We start from the raw sequence: 27007 nt of genomic DNA on the forward strand, positions 1-27007 counted from the left end.
AAACCTCGAACCTCCGGACAACCTGCCGCACACTTCACCACCGTAGGATCTTGTCGGATTGTCCCCAACCACCCTCAATGGCTACATATTATGCTATACTGGTTATGTATTTTACTACATTATAGTATCTTGAGCATATCACTCGGATATCCCAACAAATTTCTCGATTCGATACGATGACCTTCCATCTACCTCTCCATCCACCTCCGAGACGGATACACGCAGCGAAGTACATTGACACATTTGACGAATACACATAAGGGTCTTGCTGCGCGATGGGGAAATACAAGAAATACGTGGAGAAATGCGAAGCCTGGCTGGAGCAGCGTGCAAAGGCAATATGGACGAACCTCCAGACCAACCATCTCTGGCAGCGTATACTTAAGAACACTATCGCAACCACAATAGCCGTAATAATTGCGATAATTCCGTCTATTGCCCGCGTATATGGAAAAGCCGCCTACCTCGCCCCGTTGACCACCGTCTTCGGGCATCCCGGAAGAAGATTCGGCATGATGGCTGAAGCGCTCGCGCTCTCCGTCGCGGGAACGTTCCTTGGACTTGGCTGGTCGATGCTCGGCCTCTACTTCTCTTCTCTTATTTTTCACACGAATAAACCTGCTGCTTACACAATCAAAGGCGTGTTCTTAGCAATCTCATTGCTGTTCCATGGGATACTGAGGTCGCATACGCCGAGATTGTTCCTCTTTGTCTTGTTGCTGGTTATTGTTACAGTGGTTACGTTGACGGGCACTGCAACAACGGTTACAAAGATGGCGGTTACACAGCTGTTGTACCCGATTCTGACTGCTGTGGCAGTAATACTGCTGGTCAACATATCTATCTTTCCGGAGTTCTCATCTAGATTTCTGGGTATTACAACGATCGATACGCTTGGAGCGACGGTAGGGGCCCTGAGAGATGCTGGGAAGTATTTTGTCAACTCTATTGAAGCCTCAGAGAAAGACATGGGAGATAAGCCTCTTGAAGCCACTGGACGTGATCCAAACGAGCCTGCAACTGCAGCCGAGGAATCTAAGGAGAAAACCACCGCGGATGCGAACCCTTCTCTGGTGCAAAGAATCTTGCACTCATTTCGAAGCCAGAAGAATGTGACCCCCAAGCCCAAGACGGATGAGAAACCCAAGAAAGTCAAACTCAAAACATTGACGGACCTGAAATCAACGCTACGTGCAAAGTTAGCCAGCTGCAAGGCAGCCCAACAAGAGTGCAACTTTGAACTGGCCTGGGCAGTGCTGCCACCCAAAGATCTGAAACCCATCAGCGTCACCGCAATGAAGGAACTCGTCGCAAACGTCATTGCTTTAATTGGAGCCTGTGAGAGCAAGTATGCTTTGATGGGTGACCGGGACGATAAGACGGAAACAGAGACCAAAGAAGAAGATCATATAAAGCGTAAGGAACAACCAGCTAATGGCGATATTGGCGAAGATTCAAGACCTGGAACTGGATATGATGGTTCACATACGCCTGACGTTTCACGTGATGATACCGACGAAGGGGCTGAGTCTGGTAAAGAGAAGAAGCGGAAGAGGAAGACAAAGAGCGAGAGTAAGACGGAGCTCGAAAAGGACATCGAAATGGTCAAGCCTCGCAAGGAGATCGAGTTCGGTGACATTGATTTACTGAAGCATCTCGTAAGTCGCATCGCTAAACCCCTCGCGGATCTTCAAGAGAGGATCGATCGAAGTGTTGATGTTATAACATCATGTCTGGCATACTGCTATGATGTCCCAAAACTTCCCTCGGGAGCGCGACGTCCGGCAGGCATTCGACTGGAGGAAATTGACATCCACATCGATACCTTGGTGGAGGCACTCCAGGGTTTCGACAAGGATTCTGCTGCCGCTCTCGAGAGGGCTGCAGCACTTGAAGATTTGGACCATCCTAGCGTTGACATCATGCCACGTATGGAGATCTTTTTGATATCTTCCTTCTTGTTGAATCTGCGGCAGGCCGCATTCCATACTTTGACGATGCTCAGGCATTCTCGAGTTATTGTGGACAAATATCAAGCCCGACATGGTCGACAGAGGCTTTATGTCCCGAAGATCCATTGGCGGAAATGGCTTACTTCTGGGGGTGAAGAGGATATGCTCGCGTTGCCTGAAGCCGGTCGAAAGGAAGCTCGAACTGGTAACAAAGAGGATAAGGAGGGTCCAGACGAAGAGTCCTCTGGGACAAGCGAGGAGCTTCTGGCGAAAAAAAACGATATAGAGTCAGCTGCATTAAATGGCTTTCAGGCACCGCAGCCTGCAACACGTACCACAGGATCGAAGAAAGTTGTCCAGCTAAAAGTAGGCACTCTCATTCACAAACTACGAAGTGCTCTTGCGGATACCGTCGAATACCTACTTGGAAGCGAGGACGTTGCTTATGCTATCAAACTCACTGTCGCCGTTTTCCTCGTGTCATGGCCTGCCTTCGTATACAAATGGAATACGTGGTATTCTTTAAATCGAGGACTCTGGGCAGCCCTGCAACTTATACTCATTACTGAAGTTGCTCTCGGAACTTCGGTAATGACTTTCACACTACGAGCATTCGGGACAACGGTCGGGTGTCTATGGGGCTGGGCTGCGTATGAAATTGGCGGTGGTAATCGGGTTGTGGGTGTTGTAATGTTGGCAATCGGCGTCGTTCCCTCGGCCTATATCCAACTTGGGTCGAAATACGTCAAAGCAGGAATGGTTTCGATTATTTCTATGTCCATCGTTTTGCTCGCCACAGAAGACAAAACGGTCCCCGGCTCAGCGACTGAGAATTTCCTCAAACGGTTTATCGCATTCCTCATCGGTGGTGTCGTAGCTCTAATTGTGGAACTTGTTCTCTTCCCTGTCAGAGCCAGAGACCGACTCGTTGAATCCCTCGCCGCCTCAATACGACAAATCATTGAAATGGAAGGATGTCTCGCGTATGGTATCGATACCGAAGCCAACGTTGATGCTCACTCAGCTGTCGTCTCCGCTCGCTTTCAGCTCGCAAGAGGGAAGGCGGATGGCGCCTTAGCAGCAGCTGAGACCTTCTTACCCTTTTGCGCCAATGAACCTCGTCTCAAAGGCTCCTTTAAAGGTCTCGCTCTCATCTATTCCGAAATACTTTACGTCCTCCACTCCATCGTTGACAAAATGGACAATATGCACCATCTTCGCCAAGCATATGGCTCCGGTGTCCTGGAAGAACTGAACACCGAGGTATACCCCTACCGTCGGAATGTTGCAGGCTCAGTAACACTCATCCTCTTTGCCGTCCACGAAGGGCTTACCACCAAGCTTCCTCTTCCACAGTTCTTCCCCTCTGCCCGCCTCGCGCACTTGCGGATGGTTAATCGGGTGAGAGAGGTCATACTTTCAAAAGAACCCACTGATCTCCAACATCACCGTGAGAGTGGAAGGACCGAAATCGAACTGTCGATGGTGAAGCGTGTCATCAGACAGAAGTTCCTCAGCTGGATGGCGGCTAGTGCGGGTCAAATCGAGGTTATTGAGTATTTAGAGGAGTTGATCGATTTGGTCAAGTTGCTAGTTGGAGCGAACGAGTTCCGCAGTGGATTGCTTACAAGGCCGACGTACAGAGAATATGTGGAGCGGATCAGCCGAGACTATGGAAAGCCACCGGTAGATGGTGCCCCAGATGCAACGAGGAATGCTGAACAAGATGAACGTCGAGACACGTTCCCAGAGCTGGACCAGGAACCCCGGAAATTGGGGTTGAGGAAAAGAAGGCCGTCCCTCGCCAGGAAGCAACCACATGAGTTGGAGCGGAAAAACAGTCGGGCGACTGATGAAGAGGAATTGGAAAGACGGAGGCAGGCGGAAGAGGAAGAATTGCCGATGCCGTTACAGAGAGTTAGGACGAGAAGACAGTCCGTGATGAACATTACTAGAACTGAGAGCAGGGACCATGATGTAGAGATTATGAGGGGTGGGAAACGTGCTGATAGATCGCCATAGAATTGTAAGGCCCGAGCCTCTGCGTATATACCCCTGGAGTTATTGTATGAAGTTGAATATCAAAAGACAAATTAATCTATAAGTAAAATAATACTCGATAACACAGTACGTTCCCCCCGGGTCTGTCGCCGTAAACCAGTCTCCACACAGCAGGTGCCTGGATGTAGCATGTGCCCCTGGTGTAAAGTCGACTTTGCCTAAATATTGTCTTCTTTTCATGTTCATTCCAAGTCGAGTTGATCCGCGATATAGTTCGGTTCTGTCGACGTTGGAGTGAACACGAAAAGAAGACAGGACACACACTCCGATTTGGTAAGCAATTGAATTCCCAACCACCTTCATCTGATCCTAAAGAATCGCCGAAAATGACAACGGTGTTAGCGGAATGACAACAAGATCAAGAATCACAACGAATAATTCCGGTCTACGATTGAATGCTGATTCTAAGGACTTCAAGAAGTTGCGCCATGGGAATAGATGACTTTGACTATCAAAATCTTTCAGTCCCGCAATGTCCATAGTGCTTCTCCGGGGAATCTCCTCGTCCTTGATTTTGTGCACTTTAGCTGGTGCTAGCGGTAGTTAGTTAGCGTTGGCGTCGACATGGTTGACTTTATACTTCTGTCAAGTACTGACACTAATCGCATCCATGTTGTTTGTTCCACGACTATCCAGCGAGGTGTTTATATAGTCTGTTGCGAGGATACTGCAGACATTCACGAGTCGATTAAGCGTGGCGCTCGAGTACCCGGCTGTTGAACATGGAATGAAGATTCACATATCGTCTTGTAAGTAATTCCCTATTTAAAGCATGCTGCATGGCAAGATGGCCTTTTGTTTGCATGAATAGCTGCGCAACTATGGCGACAACAGTCTGACGATACAGTGGGCGGTGACATACGAGATATCCACGTTGCGAGGTAACTTTTAAAAGTTGGTTATTCAATTACCTATTGAGTGGGCATTTGGAATCTTGATAGATCAACGCTGTAGAAAGTGAATAAGGAAGAAAATATGACAACGGATAATTCTTGTCACAATGGGTGCGGAAATGACAACGACACTGGTGGTAAAAATATGTGTCGTAAGAATAGGATAAGAATGCCCAATTGATCCATCTTGATTCTTCTCTTGTAAGTTTTGGCTGATTGTAACGATGGCGTCGGTCCAGATCTTGAATCAGCCAAGCTCGAAGTCAGAGTTTGGAAAGAGGCCAATGGCCACAAGAATGTACGGAAAAGCAAAGAGGACCGCGAGGATAGTCAATACGAGCGTAGTAACGGGCCTACGGCTACTCGTTCGAGAAGGTCAAATCTGACGTTGAATTTTGAAATTCGTATATTGGGGACTCATGTCATCTGTTTCTCGAAACTCCGGATCACACGGATATCACTTGCCCTTTTTCTCTACCTTCACTAGATGCTTCAAAATAATTATTTGAATCATCTTCATTCTCCTCAAACCCTCAAGGGCGAGGAGGAAAAAGGGCGGGAGAAATAGGCCCCCCCCCCCCAAAAAAAAAAGGAAACAAAAGGGAGAAAAAGCCAAAAAGGAAATACGTGGTTGCGAACCGTTCAATGAATGCGCTTCACTTGAAAGTGCTTTTCAATGGGGTAAATAACCATAAAACAAGAGCAAATGTGCCCAATGATACATAAGACAGTGAGTGGTAGAAACAAAGTTGATTGAATCTCTCGATGAATGGAATGACGTTGGTGGCTTGGGTGGTTACTCGGGCCACCGTAACCGAGGAACTGGCTTTGGTCATTTGGAAGTTGGGGATTTGGTCACGGTACCATTCATCCGCTTCCATCTATGGTCCAGACTCCAGCACTTATAAGAACTAATGATATTTCTAGCCGCCAGGACTTCCCCGTTGATTATTCTATTGAATCTATAGTCTCTACTTCATGTCTTCTTACTTTGACTTGTCTTATTATAACTATAGGCAAGTCCCTTTTCTGAGGAATCCGTTCCCGCTACCTCCTCACTTGACTCGATAGAAATCAAAGCTACTTCTATATATCAGATCATTTTCCCTCGCCCTCTATATCAGATCGATTATATCTTTATCTTACTTTGCCATATCACAATGGAACAGTCTATAAACCCGCCTCCTCCTCTCACCACATTCTCGCTATTCTCACAGCTTCCTACCGAAATCCGGCTCAAGATCTGGGACTTTGCGTGCCATCAACCCCGCAACATAGCGCTGAACAACGAGTTCTGCAGACATAAAGGGGCCGATTCCATCTTTTACACTGAGCGTTATTTCTCGATTCTCACCTCCCTCCGCGCACCCGCCATCCTCTTCGTCTCTAAAGAGTCACGTGCCGAGGCGCTCCATTATTACCAGTTGGATTTCAAAACCAGGACGCCCTTTCCATACTATGAGGGCATGACCTCGGGACTCTGGATTAATTACAGGTGTGATCGTTTGGTTCCCAGGGGCTTTTATAACATCATCGGAATGGAGTCCTTCCTTGGACATGCGCGCCGCAATCTCCGCAGCATGGCGATTGACATCATGGGCCAGTTCTACTCCGATATGTTTAACTACCTGTTTATGAAAACTTTGTGGCCGTTCGAAGTCATGGAAGAGATTATCTTGTACGATGGGAATGATTTCGCGCCGTTCAAGAAAGGTTACCGTGGCGGAAAGATCGAGTTTGCGTTTCGTGATCTGCCGAACCCGTCTGAGCTGCTGCAGAGCGCGCATGACAGGCTGTGTCGCTGTCTCGACGAGGTCGACCAGAAGACGAAGGCTGAGAATGGAGAAGCTGAAAATGAGAAGAAGTTAGACCTACCTTATATGACTTGTCTTACTACAGGGGTTTTCAAGAGACCGAGAGTCCGCATTATGCAACCTTTTGAGGGAACGGCAGATATGATGATTGGATAAGCCGGGAGGGACATCTATGGTTAACAAGAGGGAATACCAGCTTCCGTGATGGAGAAGAGCTGGCATTGGGAGCGGATTCTCCAAGTGTCGTGTGTGATATACTTTCCCAGGATGGCTGAGATTCATTTTCGAGGACACACATACTAGGTAGTCCTAGGAAATGTGAAAGGCGTTGTAGTAGCACTGCACAGGTTGATTGATTAACTGATCCATTTACTTAATTTATCAGTACATCTGCTCCATGACCACCCGATAAAGCACCTCATGTGTTCGGTGAGTAGATCAAGCCCGAAACACCGTATACCGCGCTCCGTTGCTATAGACTGGTAGGTATATTATATATATTTTCAGATAGAACAAGATCTGTCACATACGACCACAGACTGAGGAGAACTGGGCATCCCGTCCGCTCTGCCATACATAAGCCTCAGATCGGTAGATTAGTAGTTGGGTGGGTGACCACCAGCGAATACCTACTGTTGTATGTTTTTTTATTTCTTTTTTTTCCCCTTCAATCCTCAAATGTACATGGTCGGTCAACACCCAAACCCTCGATCCTACATTTATTGTGCATTTATTTCTATCTTTTTTTCCCCTTCCCCCTGGCTTTAGGTCGGAGGTTGAGAGGGATAGATTCTAGAATCTAGTATATGTTTTCAAATAGAACAAAAACTGTCACATACGACCATAGACTAAGGAGAATTGGGCATCCCGTCCGCTCTGCCATACACAAGCCTTAGATCGGCAGATTAGTAGTTGGGTGGGTGACCACCAGCGAATACCTGCTGTTGTATGTTTTTGATTCCCTTCTTTTTTTGGCTTTCATTGCCTGGGTATCACGTGAAAATAAATAGGGGAGGTAAGTAAGGTACCTTAAGATAGCAGCTATACAAATCCTTACGTGTATAGTGTTTTTTTTACCTGTTAGTTTGGATTCTTGCATTTAAGATATTATTAGGTAGGTTCTAGGTATCCTCTTATTGACTCTTATGTCGATTTTGTTTCCCTTTTCCCTTTATCTCTGTCAAGATTTCTGGTCTTCTGAATAGCGGAAGACTTGAGCCTTGAAACGGTCGCTTTTTCAACATTTTGTAATCTTGACATACATGCCTCGAATATGTCATCGATCCAGGCAGTACAACGAAAAGGTCCAACGCAAAAGACTTCGACCGGCCTTACTGTTCGTGTAAAGTGTTCGCATTCGTTTATCGGCGGTAGTGTGGCGGCGGGTCATCATGCTCAGATTCCTGAAATTCCTCAGCCAGCTCTAAAAGTGAGTATGATTGCTTTACCATCGACTCTTCACTAAAGCAAGAGGCTGCTGAGGCTCTCCGAAACCCCGGGAACCGTTGGTCTTCTCTGACAGGCCCCGCCGTAGCGGACTGATGCCTATCTAGAGAGCTGTGTATGACTTGTAGGGGAACTTCGAGTTTGAAATGCTCCTGCCGAACACCCTTGACCTTGATCCGAAGCTGCACAGTGTACAAACGCGCAACTATCGAAGAGCAGAATGTAGGAAGGAGTCGGGTATCGACCTTGATTGGAAGACCTAGGATAGTCGTCCACCTGCCTGTAGGCGGATCAGTAGTCGACGGTTGCAGTTGTCTTTGTAATGTGTCTCTATCAACTGGCTCCCCACCAGACGTAACCATCTGGAAAGTAAGATCCGGACAGGTATCTTTTGATGAACTCCCTGAATCGAACGTGTATCCCCACGAGGCATCCAGAATAGTCCGTGTCTCAAGTTTCAAAGCCTCATCTCGGAGCCTTAATGTACCTCGGAGACTCATCATGCTTTGACTTGGTAGTTTTGGGAAAGACTTCACGGAATAGAATGTCTTTACCCTTATCCAGGAACGAATCGTGAATGACAATCCTTGCAGGCTCTGATGTGCATCACATGAACTTGCCGGCTCAAACTCCAGCTTTAGTTGTGCTTCTGTACTGCTACGTGTACACCCGAGGTTATAGGTAAGTGCTGGTGGTTCGTGCATCGACAGCTTCATTACTCCGAGCGAACTACCTGTCAGGGAACGTCGCAAGGCTTTCGATTCTTGCTCCTTGAATTCGAAGGGGAAATCTTTCGTTTCCGTAGGGGGAAATTCTTCGGTATATGGTGTAACGGTGACTGGCAGAGAACTTTCTAGAGTCTTGCTACTACTATCTTCTTCTTCTCCTCCAGCCTTGATACTCACAGTGACTCGTAGGTAATATGCGATGTTTGGCTGCGCAAAGCGTTTCCCGGTAGATTCGTCAATAACCGGATTCCCATGCTCAAGCGAAGGAGGCAGTTGTAGGCACTGTTGTGGTGAATACGGATCAGGTTTTGCAAGCACCCTAGAGATCAAGAAGTGAAATGGTGCTTCGTAAATGAAGTCTCCTGCCGGCGAGACTCTTTGAGATATATTTGTTAGGAAGATGTCCTGAGCCTGACTATGGAACTTTAAGTTGGCATAGTTAGCGTGCTTAGCTTTTAGAGCAAGAGATAGATAGGCAGGTAGTAAATGTATCATCAAGTTAGTTCTTCGTGTGACTATCAAAATAACCTACTTTATGCTCTGCCTTCGTCAACTTAGGCTTCCCTTCTATGAATATTGCCTCGAGTATCCAGTTCCGTGAAACACCTATAATTCTGTTAGTTTGTAGCAGCTCCTAGCAGTTACGTTTGGGCTATACCTTCGAAGCATACCGTCATCTCCTCAATGACGAGATAGTCATTGTTTGATAACTCTATCCGCCCGGATAACGTATCTGCAGGTTTCCAGACAGCATGTTCGGGGTCGGGATTCGCGGCTGTATAATCGAGAAGAATTTGTAGGCAAGGAGCTTCTTTTGAATCCATGATGACGATGTCTTTCTTCTCTAAACAAGATGTCAAACAGGAGGAATAGGCTCGGTTGAAGAGTGAAGGTAAGGGTCTAGATAGACTATACGTACAAGTAAAGGTGGCAAATCAGTATAACCGATCTACGGTAATAGCCTAATAGGTCCCTATTACGGGGTAGTAATTCCCTATAATACGGGTCCCTACCAAAGGTAATGAACCTTACCTACCTACGTACCTTAGAGCTCGAAACCCCAGAGGCGTATTCTGCTAAAAGCATCCATGAATGTAGTATCAAAGCCAATCAACAGTAATGAGGCATTGCTGTAACTGCTGAGGTGTGCTGCATCAATTAGATGATTTGCTGGGACTAGAGTAGAAGCTGCAAAGCAGAAGAGATTATGATGGTAATATGTTAACATCCTATTTCCATACCTCCTCATGGTAGTCGTCCATAAGCTCGACGTATTCTTTGCCAGCGGTTGCCCAGCCCTTAATACCCCCTTCAAGTGTGAGACTCTTCATTTGTGAATCTCCCCTTTCTTTGATATAATCCTCAAACCAACCCGACGCACGGGTTCCTCGGCCGCGCGAAGAACCTACCAGATATCAGCTACTGAGATACAGCTAGACGACCTAGGCAACTCACCGCAATACCAGATCACATGGCGTATATTGGCAGCAGAAAAAATCGCATAGAGACTTGGAATGGTGTGGTAGAGAGACTGCGCGGGGAGGTTGATTGAACCATGAATGGTCCCCCCCTATATTGCAAAAACAAAGACCTTGTTAGGACTCATCAAATACACTGTACATGATGGATCAACTATGACTTACTTCATAGTCAGTCCTTCGCAGATCAACCAGCACGAAATCCTTCCCGACTGTCTTTTCCGAGAACCAGGTCAAAAGGTCTTGGCGGGAGATGGAAGCAGCCGTGCTTTTCGGCGCTGGCAGGTTTGCATGCCAAGGAACATCTTCTGCTTTTGTGGCAGTACAACTAGGAGCAGACGCGGATGCCATATTTCCAAAAGGTCTGCAAAACTTAGGAAATCGAGGAAGAAGAAGAGAAAAACGCATGAGAACTTTTCGAAAACAGAGAACGGCTAGTACGTGCACGTGTATTTACAGGCAGACAAAAATCATTCTTATAAATAATTGTGAGCAGCTCACCTAGTGCTCACCTAGGTATTGCTTGGCCGCCACTTGCGGAGCATTACCTTATTGTCGTGAGGGATGAGTTGAGTACCCATCTGCCCTGAGGTTGAAGAAGAATGTCACTCGCCTATTCTGATTGGCTGCCGAGCCTTTCGCATCCAGACCTCTCTCTGTATTCCCCAGACAAGGCGATTCTGAAAATTCCACGACGCTTGATATATGTCTGATGCTCTGTTCTAACATGACAACAGCTGTGGGCCTAGACACTGCACCACGTCTTTCGTGATTGTGGTAAGCGCGTAGACTGGGATTAGATCAGAAGATTTCTATTCCTTGAAAATGCAAAAGTTCAATTAGCCTGGCAAGCTCTTAAGATAGAGCGTACTATGAAACACCCCCAAGCTGTCCCTCTACACTATCACCCGTCGCCTCCTCTTTCACAATCTGCTCGGCCTTGACATCCTCAGCCGCAGCCACGGAGTCCTTATCCTTGACAACCTCGCCGTTGGGCCCTGGTTTAACCTCAAGATCTGCAGTAGCTATTTCGTCGCCGCCGACTGGCGCGCTGGACTCAATGGCCGAGTTTGCGACATCGACCTTGACCTCTCCATCTTCGACCTTGGGAGCTGCTTCGGGTTGGGGCTTGTTCTTGGGTACGTTGTGGTTGTTGACAAGCGGAGTGGTGTCGTTGAAAATCCGCAGGAGCATGGCGGTCCGATCCTCTTTGGCCAACATCAGGTTCAGTGAGTGTAGGCTGCGCCATAAGGGGATGACTATTCGGTCATCAAAGCCGTCTTCTGTATTGCTAGGCTCAATTCGCAGGACACAGCAGCCCATGCCGATAGTATTGACTCTCTCTCCGATTTCGCCGAGATTTTTCCAGCCGTCGTCGCTGACTTTGGGAAACATCTCGATGAGAAGCTTTCGTAGTGTCTCCTTCTTGTAAAGACGAACGACCCGCTCTTCGCCAACATAGCCTTCTAGGATTGGCATCCCTTCAGATTGGATCCTCCATTTGCAAACACCTTCGGCTTGGACATCCTGCTTCATGAACATCTTCACACCTGCATGGATGAATTTGATCCCCTTTCCCTCGTTTTCTTGGAGAATATCGCGGATCAAGGCGGACGTGTAATAAATTGTCTTGGCTGGCTCGCCCTCCGCATTCCGAACCATGAATCGGTCCCTCGGAAACCTCGGCGATAATCTGTAGAAGCTTTCTATGGTCTGAACTTCCGGATGATCACCTGAGATATACTTAAACGGCTCCTCGAATTGTTGCCCACCCCTAGCGACCCTGTTCGGGTTTTGTCGTGGGGTATTGGCCCGGAGATCTCCAGGTCGGGTTTGAAGATCAAGTTCGGCTCCTGGAGGTGGTGGATAATGAACTTCTCGGTTTTGGTACCCGTTTTCAGCTGGCTCGTCAACATCCTCAGATGTTTTGAGCTTTTTGGTCTGCATTACGGCATCAGTAGCCAAATCTTCCTCCGCACTTCGTTTCATGCTGTTTGTAGTGTCTGGAAGGACAGTAGCGTCTGGAGCAGGATTCTCCTGGTTCTGTCGAGCAACAGGTGGGACCTCATCCTGCATGGGTGTATCGGGTTGATTCAACAAATCCGCAGCCTCGATCTTAGGGGCAACACTCCCCCCTTCTGCTGGTGGCGGTCTCGATTCTATTTCATCAACGATTGATGTGATTGGAGGCTTTGGCTCGGTTTTCTTCGACTCCGATTCTGGTTTGGCTTTGAATTCGGACTTCTTCTCAAGAATAGCAATGAAGAATCCACCCGTGTCTTGCAGATGAGCATAAACCCGCATACATCTCTCGAACGGGATCTTAGAACCCGCAGAATCGGCTCGTGGCGGGAACATTCCCTCAGAAAGTCTGTCAGTATACGGAGAATTCCCATGCTCCCGGATTTCTTCCTGGACATCTTCCCATTTATTCCATACACGACCACTTTTATCCATGACACTCCAACTCTTTAGACCAGGCTTTCGCTTCAGCAGTGGTAACTTGTCATCACTTGGTAGCAAAGCCACCTTCTCGAGACCACCACATCGCTCAATTGCCGACGAAATGACAGCTTCATTCTCGACTGGATTCATACTGCACGTTGAATAAACGACACGGCCCCCAACCTTGAGCATCTGCAAGGCACGAACAAGAATTCGAACCTGAGTGATGTGCAGTCCAAGGGCGTTGCCAGGATTCCAATCCTGCCACAAATTGACGTTCTTCCTGGTGGTTCCATCTCCCGAGCATGGAACATCGGCCAAGATTCGGTCGAATTTGAGGTATCGGTTGGTTGCCGGATGCTCAGGTGTCGGTGGAAGTTTGATGGATGGGTACATGGTAGCATCGTGATTAGTAACAATCAAATTCGGAGACGATAACCGCTTGAGCTGATGGATCAGCATATGACTGCGCTTGTAATCGGAGTCGTTGGCAATCAATAGCCCTGTCGCTCGTCCATAGTCACTCGAATCAACGGCCAGTTCTTCTGCATCATCCAATTTGGTGCCACCTTCTGACTGAATGCCCGGACTCATTTCTCGGCCGTCCTCCTTGGCATGCTCTTGAAGTGACTTACGGACGCGCGCTTCTTCCCCACGGTGTACCATCTCCAATAATTGGGCAGCCTTACTGCCAGGAGCCGCACACATATCAAGAACCGTCATCCCTGGCCGGAGATCCATAACCAAGGGCGGGATCATGCTAACGACTTCCTGTCTGCTGATATTTCCAACGCTTGTCTCCGACACAAGGTATTTTTGGAATGCCGCAAATGGCGGAAATCGACGGATGACGTTTTTCGGGGTAGTCATCCACCAGGCGAGAGCATCAGGGTACCATGGAACAGGCTGAGGTGGTTCGACGAGGGTGCCGTCATAATGAGAGATCTTGGAGATTTCTGGGATATATCTGTCGACCAGTTGCCGCTGGACAGCAAGTGCATGTCTGGGCGCGGACAGAGTTAGCCAAATCGACACCCCCAAGAACAATGCGGTAATCCAACGTACCCTTTTGATCCTGCGAATCTGAAGCTGTTAGGAAGCTCCCGCTTCAAGGCCGCCCAGAAAGCCTCCTTCTCTTCATCCGACATTGCAAGCAAGCCATTGTAATATCTCTCGAGCTTCTCGTTGTGCTTGTCGACCTTGTCGAAACTGACGCGATTGTCTTCTCCACCCCTACCTCCCCCTCCTCCCCCTCCCCCACGTCCTCGACCTCGCCCTCCGCCTCGACCGCCCTGGTGACTTGGTTAGAATAATGACGAGTAGTTGGGGAGAATAAGGAGGCTCACGCGTTTTCCGCCTCGACCCATTGTTAAGTATGCTGGATCGAAAGGATCGAATGGGACTGCAAGTATAGTAGTTGAATCTAAGTCCTGGAGCGCAAATCGCACAAAAAAATAAGCTCCGCCGGGCTGGGATTTATCGGAAGCTAGGCGAAACCGTTGTTCCGGCAAGCGTATCTCCGTCGTATGGTCCGCTGGTATCTACCTATCTGCATCGTCGGCTTCCCCGCTTACGCTGTTCGGGGAGGAATCCGAGGTTGATGATTACCGCTTACTATACCCCACAAAACCGTTCATTCAGAGGCTTTCCTTTTATCGATCTGCACCAGCGCCCGCCATAAAGCCGCCAGCTATTTCTAATCCCGCTGTCTTCCAAAGGGCGCTCTAGGAACACATGTACTACTCGCAGTAGTACGTACTCACGTCCTGACTTGCTATTTCTCCTCTTCTTCTCGCGGTTGATTTCTCTTTCTTTCTTATCTTTTGGAAACAGATCTTCTACACACCTATTTAATCAACACTTCGATCACTCAAACCTTCCTTCTCTATTATACTACCCACCATGGCACCTCCCTCTGCAATCCAGCCGTCCGAAGTCGTTGACGCTGCGTCGGTGCCGACCAACGGGCATGATAAAGCCGGAAAAGCAACACATGAGTCTGGCCATACAGAACACCAAGCCAAACCCTCAAGTATGACGTTTCCTTCCGCGCCGAAATTCGAGGATAAGTATCAGGAGAGACAGTATCAGAAGGAGCGTTTGGCCCTGGCGTTTAGGATCTTTGCGAAGTTGGGGTTCGATGAGGGTGTTGCCGGACATATTACTTTGAGAGTACGTCTGGTTTGGAGTCTAGAGCACGAGAGAAGATATCCGACAGGGGATCGAACACTGCTGATGAGTGGGTGATAGGATCCCGTTGAGCCCACAAGCTTCTGGGTTAATCCTTTTGGGGTCCCTTGGCCTCTTCTAAAGGCGTCGGATTTAATTCTCGTCAACAAAGACGGAAAAGTTGTTGATGGCGGCCCATGTCGGCTTCTGAACACTGCTGGTACTCTCCTTCCCATTTACACTGCTTCTCAAATACCTAACTCACGAGGGTATAGCATACATGATCCACCACGCCGTGCACACCGCTCGCCCCGAAATCAACTGCGTCGCACACTCGCATTCCATCTATGGGCGCGCATTCTGCTCCCTCGGCCGAAACATTGACATTATATCACAAGACTCATGTGCCTTTTACAACGACATCGCCGTTTACAACTCCTTCCGAGGAATCGTATTGGCTGCAGACGAAGGTGTTGCTATCGCCAAGGCTCTCGGTCAAAAGAAAGCCGCTTTGCTGCAAAACCACGGTCTGTTGACTTGTGGAAAGACTATCGAGTCTACGGTATTCTGGTTTATGAGTTTGGAGAAATGTTGCCGTGTCCAGCTGCTTGCGGATGCAGCTGCGGGAGGGAGGGGGCATGAGACGGTGAAGATTGCGGATGAGGATGCAGCTTTTACATACCAGTCAGTGGGTACGGAAAGGGCTGGCTGGTTCAGCGCCAAGCCGACATTCGATATGATGGAGCACGAGAGTGGGTATGCCTATAAGATGTAAGCTTGCTGTGTTATCTTTCATTAGAGTCAAATAGCCCGCAGTTGTTTAGGTCTTGCATGCATGGGTGTCGCTTATGCGGCTGTGGCTTAAGGGGGCTGCAGGAATGCAAAGGGACAAACAATCGACCGCTTTGAAGAGCTCTTCTGAAAACCGCAATAAACCTCATTGAAAACACCCAAGTGATTTTGGCCAAAGTTCTTTTCCATCGAACGACAAGAGCCGCTTGTAATTGCTAGCCATTAGTCATGTGACTCCACATTTAGTGGTCAAAACTGACTCGCGATCGGGCTAACGTCTCAAGTCCGAAAAAGGGAAAATTGAACATCCTCGTTTCAATGCCGCGAGACCTTGAAGAGCCCCAGGCGAGGAATGGCATTGAACACAGCTTCGCAGCCGAAAGTTCTGGCATCTCTTCATGTCTTTGTGGGAAGTCCTTCATTGAATCAAGATAGAATGAGTTCGGAACTTCTTCTTGCTGCTCTTCTGCCCATCTGTGCCGTCTTGATTCCTTTATAGCAGGATCCCGACAGTTCCACATCTGTCGGTCTGTCTCTATGTCTTCTTTAAAAGTAGACGACTGGGTGTTCTCAACGCCACCTCCGGCCCAGTTCATTGGAAACTCACCGGTCCAGAGAAAGATAATAACACCCCGTCCCCCAAGAGAAAAGACAATATCTTCACCTCTTCCAAGCAACCTCACTACTATCGGTTCTCCGCCTACTGATCATCCGTCCGCTGTCGAGACTTTCCTTGCTAACCAAGCTACTTATCGGAGTGAAGCCCCCTTGTACGATCTTGAAAGCATGGAGAAATGGGTGCGCCAGCACTTCAACGAAATTGCATTTCGAAAGGGCCAGTTTATTGGATACTCTGCACTCAGAGGGAAACTGTTAGTCCGCTATCCAGAACAACCAAGGAAGGAAGTGAACAAAATAATCAACGTGTAGGCTTTTCAGGTGCTTGATTCAAAGACCTCTATATTGACCGTCGAAATAGAATCTCAAGGGAATATCTGGATACACGTGAAACAGCCACGGATTTGTCCATTTCGCCAGCAAGGAACCCCAAAACACAAAAACAGTTGCACTCCCCAAAGAAATCTCCAAAGAAGTCCCCGAAGAAATCTCCGAAGAAACATTTAAAGAAGCAATCGACGGGAGAAACACCAACAAAAAGAGAGACTAAGGATGCCGCTCCCATCAGACCAAAAACTCCGGAACCTGCTTTCGAGATATATGACTCAGCATATTCTGAAGATGTATGAGAGACACATCTCAGATAAGTTGCAATTTTACTGACCAAACACTGCAGAATGAGTGCCCAGAACCCTCTCCAGTATCCGCAACGTCGGCTCTAAATGCCTATCTAGAGCTTTCAGATGGCTACTATTCAACATCAGATATCGAGACACTTAGGGTACCGACACCTAGGAGCATAGAAGATTATTCGGGTGCTTCTTTCCCCAGAGAATACAAGACCTCACATCCCAAAATCTCAGGTATTCTAATTATAGACCTCGAAAATTTATATGCTGACGTACTTCAAGAATTGAATTCATTCCTTCAAAACCTGAATATATCTGATAGGGCCGTATACTCAGAGGCCACATCTACTCCGTCTACCCTAGAGCTTCAACTTGATTTACTTCATGTTGAATACGAATTAGGAAACAAAGGAGAATCTGCGATCCACAACGCCAAAAATGCTGTTGTGTTCTCGGGGAGTATCCTAGATCATTATGGTCACGATATACTTCCACAGTATGGATTACTCGGAGGCTGTTCTTTGGCATCTTCACCTAAAGTGGCTGATCCAAGACTCTTCTTGAACACTAATGTCCCGTTTTCTGCATTCATATGTGGCGTTCAAGGTAGTGGGAAATCTCATACAACGGCTTGCATAATCGGTAAGTAACGGACAATCAACTGTCGGTGTCTATGTTTCGCTCACGATATCATAGAAAATTGCCTCATCCAGTCACCAATACTTGGAAATCTCCAAAAGCCGCTTTCGGCTCTGGTTTTCAATTATTCGGAATATACCTCCCGGTCAAACTTTCGACCAAGTGAGGTCGCGTTTCTGGCATCGCCAAATCAGCAGCGTCTCGGCAATCTGAAGGCGAAGAAAGTCAATGTTCTGGTATCACCATCCAACTATCTCTCCCTAAACATTCTATACAGTCAGATTCCTGGTGTTACGGTCCAACCTTTTAAGCTCCGACCTAAAGACCTCAACATTAGTACCATGCTGACCTTGATGTCTGTCGACAACACACATGCTGCACCCCTCTACATGGGGACGGTGACCAAGGTTCTGAGAGAAATGGCAGCCGAGTCAGCTACCAGCTTTGACTATCTAGAATTCCGACGACGCCTAGATGAGGCCGGGCTGGAGAGGAAGCAGTTAGAGTTCCTGAACCAACGGCTCGATCTCCTCGATTCGTTTCTCGACTTGGAAAACAAGACCACAAGCCCTGAGTTCAGAGCAGGCGAAATCACGATTATTGACCTCTCTTGCCCATTCTTGGACGCCAGCACAGCTTGTGTTTTGTTCAAGGTTGGGATGGGCCTGTATCTAGATTCTGACTCCACACTTGGTAAACTGATCGTGCTTGATGAGGCACATAAAGTACGTCCCTTCGCCTCCCACTCTCCACTTCCATCTCCTTGCAACCGAATCGATACTAACACATCGAAGTACATGACCGACACCCCGGCAGCCAAAGCCCTCACCGAATCCCTCCTATCCGTGATCCGCCAACAGCGTCACTACGGTGCCCGCGTGTTGATCGCAACACAAGAACCCACCATCTCTCCCCGTCTCATGGACCTCTGTTCCATGACCGTGATCCATCGTTTCTCGAGCCCAGAATGGCTGAGCGTGTTACGGAAGCACGCACCGATCCCCGAAGATGAAAAGCCGAAGGAAGAAGATGGGGAAGGAACACTCTTCAGAAAAATTCTGACGTTGAGGACGGGTGAGGCATTGGTGTTTGCGCCGAGCGCGGTGATGGCGACATCTTGCGGCGAGGGGGAGAGAGGGGCGGACTGGAGAACGGCGGCGGATAAACTGATCAGGGTCAGGATGAGGAAGAGAGTCACTTGGGATGGCGGAAGATCTATTGTCTGTGTCTGATATGACGATTTTGATCTAGGGAGGGAAATTTATTCGATGCACTGATCGAGGAAGAGAAAAAGGACGCATATAGAATGTACGATATGGCGGGGGCTAGACAAAAGCAAGGGAACAACCTGGAGTAATTTAATGAGCTTCTCTTTTGTAGCAGACATGCATAGAAGGCAATCCTAGTGCCTAGGAATCCGAATCTTCTTTTGCTGTGCCTACAAATACTTGTCTTACCCCTAAATCCCCTCCCTAAATTGGGGCTGGCTCGGCTAACTTTAGCGATCGATCCTCCTCTCAAGCACATACCTATTCTTCCTCTTCCATGACCAGGAAAGGAAAACTTGAAAAGATCTCCGCTTCTTCCCATCCCCGACTCAATCCAGACATCTACTACGCTGATCTTCTTGGTCTGGCAGCTTGACGCGCAGCTATCTTTGTGCCACGCGATTAGCGTTTGTCCGAAGGCGGGGTCGAGGGGTGCGGTGGCGTGCAGTTAGTTACCAGTCGGGCGGATGGGATGTACCCATCCGCGCCTTCAGTGCTGTGGGGGAGGTCTGTTCTCATGACGTGAAGGTTGGCTAGTTGGGTATCCGTAAAGAGATTGTCTTTTCTAGGGTTGGAATCGTTTCTTACTCTGAATAGTGCGAGTGCCCTTCCTGCTTCTTTGCTGAATATTGTTGGGTATTGTGGGATATTGTTGATCTTCTTGTCTTGCGGTTGATTGAATTGTATATAGTACGTCGGCGATTAGAGGACGGAGGAAGAAGGGCGGCGAAAAGAGACAACAATTTACCAATGTGTCAAAACAGCTCCCCGAGCACGGCGAGGCAACTCATGTGTAACTAGGTACATATGATCATATTAGCAAGGGTCTAGATATGTGCTGATTCCTGATAGAAGCCTATTCGTCAGTGATGAAAGAGGACACTGAGATCACCCAGCGATTTGCGCGTTGAATATTGGTACATGGTCTGGATATTCGTAAGCTGAATAGCTCTCCCTAATACGCCAACCTATGCTTTTGTCCCAAACAAACTCCTATTCAACTCCGTGTATCAAAAACCGTATAATAATACCCGTCTCCCATCAAACACAAAGTCTGTAACTGGCATATCGACCAGCCGTCTCACTCCTCCGGATGATCTTAACAACCTGCCCCCTTCTCAACCCTAAGTATCGCGCAACCGGATCACCCAACTGAATTCGAGGGAGCTGTGTATCCTTTAGACGGTATCGCTCTAACAGCTTCGCTTTCTCTTCCTTGCTGAGCAGAACATGCTTCGGGACCAGTTCATGGTGTGTGATGTTGACCAGCAGGTCTTGCTCAAGGAAGCACTCGATCCTGGTCTCCGATTGCACTGCAGGGATAATCTTCAAGGCAGCAGGGGTGATATTGACATTCGTGATGAGGATGCCGGTATGGAAGTTGTTTGCGGAGAGATGCTGGGCAAAGTTTCGCATCTGCTTGATACCAACCGAGGTATCGGGGAGAAACTCGACCCAGATGGTGCCAATATCAGCACTGGGAGGGTTTGGGTTACTCGCAGTCGGGGGATTGGCGTATTTCTTCATCATAGCATCGCTGGGTCTTGCAGAGAAGGTCATGAGCTTTCGCCTGTAGACTTTGTCAGTGTCGAGGCTGCGGTGGGGCCTATGTTGGCGCATACTCAATCGTCCCATCAGCGCCCGTGAACTTGGCTTTGAAATCCTCAAGACTGATCTTCACTTCTTCCTCCGTGAGCTCATAGCCACGGTCCTGGACCATCTCATGCACCGTCCTCCACGCGCGCCACAGTCTCGCCGACTCCCTCTCACCCGCCTCCCTCATCTTGATCGCGCGATCTTCGTCGGACGACATCTTGCCAGGGTAGATGCGATGCTACGGGGTCCTCTGAGTCTTCAGTGCGCTCGGCCGGCAGAAATTCCCCTGTGACAAGTAAAGAAAGTGAAGGAGTTGTGGTGATGTTAAGGTTGAAGATCAGGAACAAGGTTAGCCTCTTCAAAAAAGTTCGAGAAGTTCGCGAACTGCGCTTTTGGTTCTTCGGCTGCCGTAATAATTTTTTAGGGTCAAATGGAAATCTGTTCCCAATTGGAACTTCTTCCGCACACACGACATTCCACCACTCTTGATTGACCGCCCTGGAATGGACATTTGACCCTCAAAATCTACAAAGCCCTTCTTACGCTGCCGCCCTCTCTGTCTGTAACCATGGCCGACGTCGCAACCCCTTCCGCCGCCCCGGTGGTCGACGAGAAGAAGAAGTTCGAGAAGCCAGAGAAGCCGGACGAAGCAGCCTACAAGGCCGCTCTCAAGAAGGCTGAGAAGGAACATGCGGATTCGATGGCAAAATTTGTAAGCTCCCCATGTTTTACCAACCTGCGCCTCGCTCCACGGGATACCACATGAGCGGTGACTGATCTCTCTTCTGCAGAATGCCGTCAGGGCCAAGTTGGACATTGCCCAGCCAAAATCCAAAGACTCCCCATCTGCCAAACGTCGCGCCGAACTCTTGAGCCAATTGAAGGAAATCCGCGAGCAGCAGGCTGGAGGAAAGGCAGGGCGCAACAAGATCTTCGAGGAAATCAAGAGACTCGATGAGAAGCTGAAGAGCAAGATCGCTGAGCAGAAGACTGCGCGCAGCCGGGTTGCATTCAAGAACATCGAGGAGGTGGACCGTGAGATTGCCAGATTGGACAAGCAGGTCAACAGCGGAATGATGAAGTTGGTTGATGAGAGGAAGGCTCTTACCGAAATCTCCAATCTCCGGAAGCAACGAAAGGGCTTTGCAGGCTTTGAACTGGCCCAGAAAGAAATCGATGACCTGAAGGCTGAGCTCAAGGCAAAGCGGGACACTCTAGATGACCCGGAAACCAAGGCCCTGAGCGACAAGTACAACAAGCTGCAGGCCGAGTTGGATGCGATCAAGGCCGAGCAAGATGATGCTTTCAAAAACATCCAGTCCCTGCGCGACGAGAGAACCAGACTGCAGGCTGAGCAGCAAGAGAAGTATCTTGCCATAAAGAAGATCAAGGACGACTACTACAACCAAAACCGAGCTGTGCAGAAATACGAATATGAGGCCCGTCAAAGACTTCGTGAGCGCAGGAAGGCCGAGCAAGAGAGGTACGAAAAAGAGAAGAAGAAGGAACGTGCGCAAAAGATGCTTGCTGAAGCCAGCGATAAGGCATACCTCGACGAAATTCGCCGTGGTGAGAGCCTGCTCCGATTCCTTGATCCCACCTACCAGGCTGAAAAGACACCCCTGGTGGCCCCATCGCAATTCCAGGCCCAAGCTCAACGTACAGTGGATGATTCTGGTCTGAAGGGCGTAAAAGTAGTCCGAAAGGAGGACAAGGAGGAGGATTACTTCAAAGGCAATGGAGGCAAGAAGGGCAAGAAAGGACGGAACACCCCCCCTGCGTCTGGTAAATACAGCTGCCCACCTTCAGTTGTGGAAGACTGCGCATTCATGGGCATCGATCCTCCCATGAGTGCTGCCGATATCCCAGCTGTTAGGGAGAAGGTCAAGGCGAAGTTGGATTTCTGGAAGTCTGATCAAGACGCCCAGACCGAGCGCGTATGTGGCCCCTATTGTTTCTGACCCCAGAGACGTGAGACTAATATATGAACAGAACATCGCCAAAGCCAAGAAGGAACTCGAGCGTCTCGAAGCTGAGGAATCGGCTGCTGCCGCCGCCGCACCCGCAGTCAACGGTCACGCTGAAACCAAAGCTGCGGCTCCCGTTGCCGAGGGTGAATCTGTCTCCAACGGAGTCGAGGAGGTCACTGCTGATGTCAAGGCCGCTTCGCTCGAGGACAAGGAATAAACTCCTTTCCCAAAGCAGGTTTCACCTAGTGCGTCACGGCTGGGCGTGTGTTCTCTCTTCCTCCCGCCCAGCTCACCTCAAGCAACCTATCAATCAACCAGGCAATCAATCCAGAGAGTGCGAGAGAAAAAAGGTCGCATAGCGTGAGAGAGAATTTTCATCAAAAAGTTGTGTGTGTGTGTGTTTCTGGGAGGCAGCGTCGTGTGCAATGTTGAACTCGTGGTGGAGCAAGGTTAGTTAGTGAAGCAGCGGGAGCGGGGCCTTGCATTGCATACCTTATTCTTGCATGTATTCTAGTGGAAAAAAGCTTTTTTTTGTTTTGTTTTTTTTTTTTTGGATCGATGGACAAAACAACGTTGCGTGCATAGTCGGAGAAGGGGGAGAAGGGGTTTATTCTACCTACATACTTGCATTTCAATTAGATAATTTAAGTTGAACGCATTTTCATTTCTGTTCATCGTTTCATTCAAGAATCTCAATATCAAGCATAAGTAGGGAGTTCCAGGTCGCGCGCACAAGAAGTACTGTAGATGATAAATAAACATATCTCATCTCTCGAAATCGTTAAAGCCGAGAATCCCAATGCTATCAAATCGCTAAATGCAGCACGCCAATAAGTCGACTTCCAATATGTGTCGCCTGTGACCAATCTTTTCAAATCTCCTCTTCTGTCCTCGCCTCTCCCCTCCCTCCCCTTCTAGGAGTCTCATATAGACCTGTCAATACCCTCCCGGTTGGACATATGAGTACCCTGGCATCGGCGCGAATGCAACGCCCCTTCCATCCCTCCTCCGTGGCCCCTCTCCCACAGGAGGTTCAATACCACCCCTCCTCCCCCGTCCTTCCCTCCCCAAGGAAGGCTCCCTCAACCTCACCCTCTGCTTGCCCCCGCCCAATGCACTCATCGGCGGATCCCGAACATGCGGCTCGTCGTCGGCGGGAAGACTCAAATCCACCAAGCCGTAAAAATAATCTAGCACTTCCGGGTATCTCTGAACCGAAGCTTTCCAATCGTCGTCAATGCCGCGTTTGAGATCGCTATCCGCGGCGAGGATCTCGGAGGGATGAGGCGGTGCGCGGTAGTAGTGGTATGCCCGGTCAGTTATGTGCTGGATGTGGGCTGCGTGCATTTCTTTGCGCCGCGCCTTGAGCATGCTGAAGTAGGAGAGGATGTAGTCTTGTGCGTGGCCGCGGACCCACGACCTATTTGCTCGGATCCCCAATCAGCAATCCTCATCTTTCAGAGCTGGGAATGGAAGGGCAGAGAGGATTGGCAGCATACCGTATATCATCCAAAACACTGGTCATCATCCTCTGTTCCGCCTGCCGCACAGCAATATCAAGACCTTTAGCCTCGCACTCACATTGTGCGATGGCGGGGGCGGAACAGATGGCGCAGTCGGGATCCATATTCTTGGTTGGTGGTGCGGGAGGACAGGACCGGGATCGACGACGGCTGCGGTGCTTCTTTATTAATATGATAGTGGGGCGCAAGTAAGGCATGGTGGGAAGTATAAGAAGCTATGAGATACTCGGAAAACAGACACTTCTTGGTACAAGGTATGGACATCAGGGCAAGACAACCGTTGAACGGAGGGGAAGGGAAGGAAGAGAGGACCGGAGGAGGTATGCATTATATTGAAGTCACCGAGACTCATGATCGAGAAGGGATATAAAGCACATGAAGAGGGCGAAAGACAATGAGGAGGGAGGAATAGATCACCCACCTCTATACTGATGTGAGATTCCAGATCACGCTGTCCATCGGTGAGGACAGAGCCGCACCGCAGAGTCTCGCGTTCCTACTGTCGCGTGGGATCCTCGAATGGACAAGCACGGCACGTGGGGGAGTGGTCGAATTCAAACAATGCCACTGTCTAGCAGAAATGGAGAATACTGGAAGGGAAGCTTTCTTCCATCGTCACAAACCGAGGATCCTACGCCGCGGCGCGGGAGACATGTCGTCGGCCTCGTAGATGGAGCCTCGAAAAGCGGAGCAAAAGCTGGAAATGTCGTGGCTCGAATGCTTTGCATCGCGTGCGGTGTACGGGATGCAGGGCCAGGGCTGGTGCTTCATGTCATGAGTTGTGGTTGGTAAGATTCCTCTTCCAACGTCCACCACGGAGTGATTTGGGGGAGAGCAGCCAATGGGACATGTGGCCGTGGTGGGCGAGAGCTGGGGCTGCGTCTCTAGTTGCACTCTGTTGCAGGCGACGATCGCGTCTACACCGCCTATGGCGAAGCAAGGTGTTTGCGCGCGATATCAGGGACAGACATCTGTTTTCCCGGGATGGGATTTCCAGACAGATGAGGCGCGAGACAGATCATAGGGATTGACCGTCGAGGTTGAGAGTGACTTGGATGAACAGCTGATGTTGGACGTTAAGACATTTGTACGAAATGTCCAGATATATATATACGGCGGTCGGTAGCTTCCAATCGGCGCAATTCACTACGGTGGCCGGGAAGTATTGGCGCGACGCGATTATCAAAATCGAAACTGCCAAAATATTTCAACCTTCCTGACTTCGCAAGGCTGGGCTCCAAACATGCCGCCAAGATGTTCCCCCCTACCCGCAACCTTGACGCCATTCCTGTACCCTTCTCTAGTGACTAGTTTCTCCCTCCGATTCTCTCGATCCTTCTTCAACTCAGTCTCTCGACGAAATGAATCAATCGCCGTGGACGCCATTCAACCAACCGACGAACAAGCCTCACACCTAAACCCGCCTCCGACTGACTATTCTCGCACAATCTTCAACGACAAAGCCATCATAACAGTTCATGCTGGCTCTGGTGGGCATGGCTGCATCTCTTTCCTCCGCGAAAAATATATCGCAGCGGGTCCCCCAAATGGAGGGGATGGCGGCAGCGGAGGGAATATATATATCCAAGCCGTAAGGGGTGAAACCTCTCTACACAAACTCGCACGACGCACAAATATCAGAGCGGGACGGGGAAAGAATGGACAAGGGAAATCACGCGGTGGTGAGAGGGGCGAGGATGTTCTTATTACGGTCCCGGTCGGGACAGTGGTGAGGGAGATAGAGCGGACGGATCCAGTGGCGATAGAAGAGGAGAGGAGGAGATTGGAGGCTGGGAAAGAGGACGGGGTTGATGGGACGGGACCATGGAAATGGAGCAGGGAGAAATGGCTTCTCTACCCAGCCCTTACCCCAGAGGATATTGCGACGGCGGAGTTTCCTCGTTTACCTCGAGCTCGCAAATCTGCCCTAAGTATGGCCCAGGTTAAAGGCCCGATTTCTCTGGACTTGAACAGACCGATGGAGAGACCACTCTTACTTGCTGCGGGCGCGGTAGGTGGGTTGGGAAACCCGCATTTTGTTACGAAGACTGTGCCGAGACCGAAGTTTGCCACCAAGGGAGAGCAGGGGATGAAGATTACACTACAATTGGAATTGAAGCTTCTTGCTGATGTGGGACTCGTTGGGCTCCCGAATGCGGGGAAGAGCACTCTATTACGTGCGATGACCAAGAGTCGTGCACGGGTAGGGGATTGGGCCTTCACGACGCTGCAACCAAATATCGGGACTGTTGTCCTGGACGACCATAAAGGACGGCCTCTTAACAAATCGACCTTTGAAGACGGCGAGCCGCGAACACTTTTCACCATTGCGGATATTCCAGGGTTGGTGAAAGATGCACATCTGGATAAGGGTCTTGGGATCAGCTTTCTGAGACACGTGGAACGAGCACGGGTGCTTGCTTTTGTCATTGATCTCAGTGCTGGGGATGCAGTTACAGCTTTAAAATCTCTTTGGAACGAAGTGGGAGAATATGAGAGGATGAAAATCCAGGAAGACAAGGAGCAGGGAGAGCTACTGGTGAAATGGAGTCCGTTCAGGTCCACAGATGACGCTTTGGCAAACCGACAGGAAACAATCGTTGTTTCTTCCGGGCCAAGTTTCGATGCGCCCCTCACTCCACAGATAACCAGTATTGCAACCAAGCCGTGGTTTGTGATTGCGACGAAGGCCGACTTACCTTCCACGAAGGAAAACTTTGAAAGTTTGAGGGCTTACCTGGAAGAAGTCAATGAGAAACGGGAAAAGCATCCGAGCGGGCAAAAGAAAGTGTGGGAGAAGAGGGTCGAGGCAATTCCCATCAGTGCTATCAATGGGCATGGAGTTGGGAGGATAACGGAGTGGACGATTGGTCTGCTAGATGACTAGGTCGGTGGGAGGCCGACTTAATATCTAATGAATGTACAGTATGAGAACTCTTCTCGCCGGATTCCTGGCCCCTGAGTTTAATCCACGTGACCTCGGTTC

General features: G+C 49.1%; 12 protein-coding genes across 12 annotated transcripts; 5 read left to right on the forward strand and 7 right to left on the reverse strand.

Moving 5' to 3' along the window:
* The first annotated feature begins 62 nt into the window (after positions 1-62).
* Positions 63-4073, forward strand: M430DRAFT_33440 (hypothetical protein). Its single transcript, XM_024866371.1, has one exon. The coding sequence runs from the start codon at positions 276-278 to the stop codon at positions 3972-3974; it is 3699 nt and encodes a 1232-aa protein (XP_024724494.1). The 5' UTR covers positions 63-275; the 3' UTR covers positions 3975-4073.
* Positions 4074-4322: 249 nt separating this feature from the next.
* M430DRAFT_16605 (hypothetical protein) lies at positions 4323-4625 on the reverse strand (the record flags this gene model as incomplete). Its single annotated transcript, XM_024863494.1, has 2 exons — positions 4323-4546; positions 4607-4625. 2 exons carry the CDS (start codon positions 4623-4625, stop codon positions 4323-4325), a joined length of 243 nt encoding a protein of 80 aa, XP_024724495.1.
* A 2204-nt stretch (positions 4626-6829) lies between these two features.
* Positions 6830-7068, reverse strand: M430DRAFT_33441 (hypothetical protein; the record flags this gene model as incomplete). Its single annotated transcript, XM_024866372.1, has 1 exon — positions 6830-7068. Exon 1 carries the CDS (start codon positions 7016-7018, stop codon positions 6833-6835), a length of 186 nt encoding a protein of 61 aa, XP_024724496.1. The 5' UTR covers positions 7019-7068.
* A 1013-nt stretch (positions 7069-8081) lies between these two features.
* M430DRAFT_16607 (hypothetical protein) lies at positions 8082-9718 on the reverse strand (the record flags this gene model as incomplete). The annotated part of the gene is made up of 3 exons (XM_024863495.1): positions 8082-9317; positions 9427-9500; positions 9553-9718. The coding sequence occupies 3 exons, from the start codon at positions 9716-9718 to the stop codon at positions 8082-8084; spliced, it is 1476 nt and encodes a 491-aa protein (XP_024724497.1).
* Positions 9719-10038: 320 nt separating this feature from the next.
* M430DRAFT_134786 (hypothetical protein) lies at positions 10039-10723 on the reverse strand (the record flags this gene model as incomplete). The annotated part of the gene is made up of 3 exons (XM_024862376.1): positions 10039-10299; positions 10350-10464; positions 10538-10723. 3 exons carry the CDS (start codon positions 10721-10723, stop codon positions 10124-10126), a joined length of 477 nt encoding a protein of 158 aa, XP_024724498.1. The 3' UTR covers positions 10039-10123.
* A 313-nt stretch (positions 10724-11036) lies between these two features.
* M430DRAFT_56560 (hypothetical protein) lies at positions 11037-14209 on the reverse strand. The gene is made up of 3 exons (XM_024868616.1): positions 14164-14209; positions 13883-14109; positions 11037-13820 (listed from the first exon to the last, which is right to left on the reverse strand). Exons 1-3 carry the CDS (start codon positions 14182-14184, stop codon positions 11243-11245), a joined length of 2826 nt encoding a protein of 941 aa, XP_024724499.1. The 5' UTR covers positions 14185-14209; the 3' UTR covers positions 11037-11242.
* Positions 14210-14719: 510 nt separating this feature from the next.
* On the forward strand, positions 14720-15797 carry M430DRAFT_116055 (hypothetical protein; the record flags this gene model as incomplete). The annotated part of the gene is made up of 3 exons (XM_024861617.1): positions 14720-14989; positions 15068-15206; positions 15262-15797. 3 exons carry the CDS (start codon positions 14720-14722, stop codon positions 15759-15761), a joined length of 909 nt encoding a protein of 302 aa, XP_024724500.1. The 3' UTR covers positions 15762-15797.
* A 518-nt stretch (positions 15798-16315) lies between these two features.
* M430DRAFT_16611 (hypothetical protein) lies at positions 16316-18896 on the forward strand (the record flags this gene model as incomplete). The annotated part of the gene is made up of 6 exons (XM_024863496.1): positions 16316-16704; positions 16758-17019; positions 17073-17259; positions 17308-17667; positions 17722-18389; positions 18459-18896. The coding sequence occupies 6 exons, from the start codon at positions 16316-16318 to the stop codon at positions 18894-18896; spliced, it is 2304 nt and encodes a 767-aa protein (XP_024724501.1).
* An 837-nt stretch (positions 18897-19733) lies between these two features.
* On the reverse strand, positions 19734-20860 carry M430DRAFT_56563 (hypothetical protein). Its single transcript, XM_024868617.1, has 2 exons — positions 20555-20860; positions 19734-20502 (listed from the first exon to the last, which is right to left on the reverse strand). The coding sequence occupies exons 1-2, from the start codon at positions 20743-20745 to the stop codon at positions 19974-19976; spliced, it is 720 nt and encodes a 239-aa protein (XP_024724502.1). The 5' UTR covers positions 20746-20860; the 3' UTR covers positions 19734-19973.
* Positions 20861-20991: 131 nt separating this feature from the next.
* Positions 20992-22571, forward strand: M430DRAFT_116063 (hypothetical protein; the record flags this gene model as incomplete). The annotated part of the gene is made up of 3 exons (XM_024861618.1): positions 20992-21240; positions 21320-22465; positions 22521-22571. Coding segments are annotated over exons 1-3 (1341 nt in total), but the record flags the coding sequence as incomplete, so codon positions are not given.
* Positions 22572-23434: 863 nt separating this feature from the next.
* On the reverse strand, positions 23435-24125 carry M430DRAFT_16614 (hypothetical protein; the record flags this gene model as incomplete). The annotated part of the gene is made up of 2 exons (XM_024863497.1): positions 23435-23918; positions 23998-24125. The coding sequence occupies 2 exons, from the start codon at positions 24123-24125 to the stop codon at positions 23435-23437; spliced, it is 612 nt and encodes a 203-aa protein (XP_024724504.1).
* Positions 24126-25264: 1139 nt separating this feature from the next.
* M430DRAFT_48311 (hypothetical protein) lies at positions 25265-26908 on the forward strand (the record flags this gene model as incomplete). Its single annotated transcript, XM_024867988.1, has 1 exon — positions 25265-26908. One exon carries the CDS (start codon positions 25265-25267, stop codon positions 26906-26908), a length of 1644 nt encoding a protein of 547 aa, XP_024724505.1.
* Between the last annotated feature and the right edge of the window lie 99 nt (positions 26909-27007).

The sequence above is a fragment of the Amorphotheca resinae genome, assembly GCF_003019875.1.
Source record: "Amorphotheca resinae ATCC 22711 unplaced genomic scaffold M430scaffold_2, whole genome shotgun sequence".
Taxonomy (NCBI): domain Eukaryota; kingdom Fungi; phylum Ascomycota; class Leotiomycetes; order Helotiales; family Amorphothecaceae; genus Amorphotheca; species Amorphotheca resinae.

What these genes read in the sequence shown, in the direction of transcription:
- M430DRAFT_33440 (XM_024866371.1), top strand. Translation starts at nt 276, where the DNA reads ATGGGGAAATACAAGAAATACGTGGAGAAATGCGAAGCCTGGCTGGAG.
- M430DRAFT_56560 (XM_024868616.1), bottom strand. Translation starts at nt 14,184, where the DNA reads ATGGGTCGAGGCGGAAAACGC. An exon ending in TGGGTCGAGGCGGAAAACGC is followed by an intron (nt 14,110 to 14,163) that starts GTGAGCCTCCTT and finishes CCAAGTCACCAG; the next exon opens with GGCGGTCGAGGCGGAGGGCG. An exon ending in AGATTCGCAGGATCAAAAGG is followed by an intron (nt 13,821 to 13,882) that starts GTACGTTGGATT and finishes GTCCGCGCCCAG; the next exon opens with ACATGCACTTGCTGTCCAGC.
- M430DRAFT_56563 (XM_024868617.1), bottom strand. Translation starts at nt 20,745, where the DNA reads ATGTCGTCCGACGAAGATCGCGCGATCAAGATGAGGGAGGCGGGTGAG. An exon ending in GGCGCTGATGGGACGATTGA is followed by an intron (nt 20,503 to 20,554) that starts GTATGCGCCAAC and finishes CAAAGTCTACAG; the next exon opens with GCGAAAGCTCATGACCTTCT.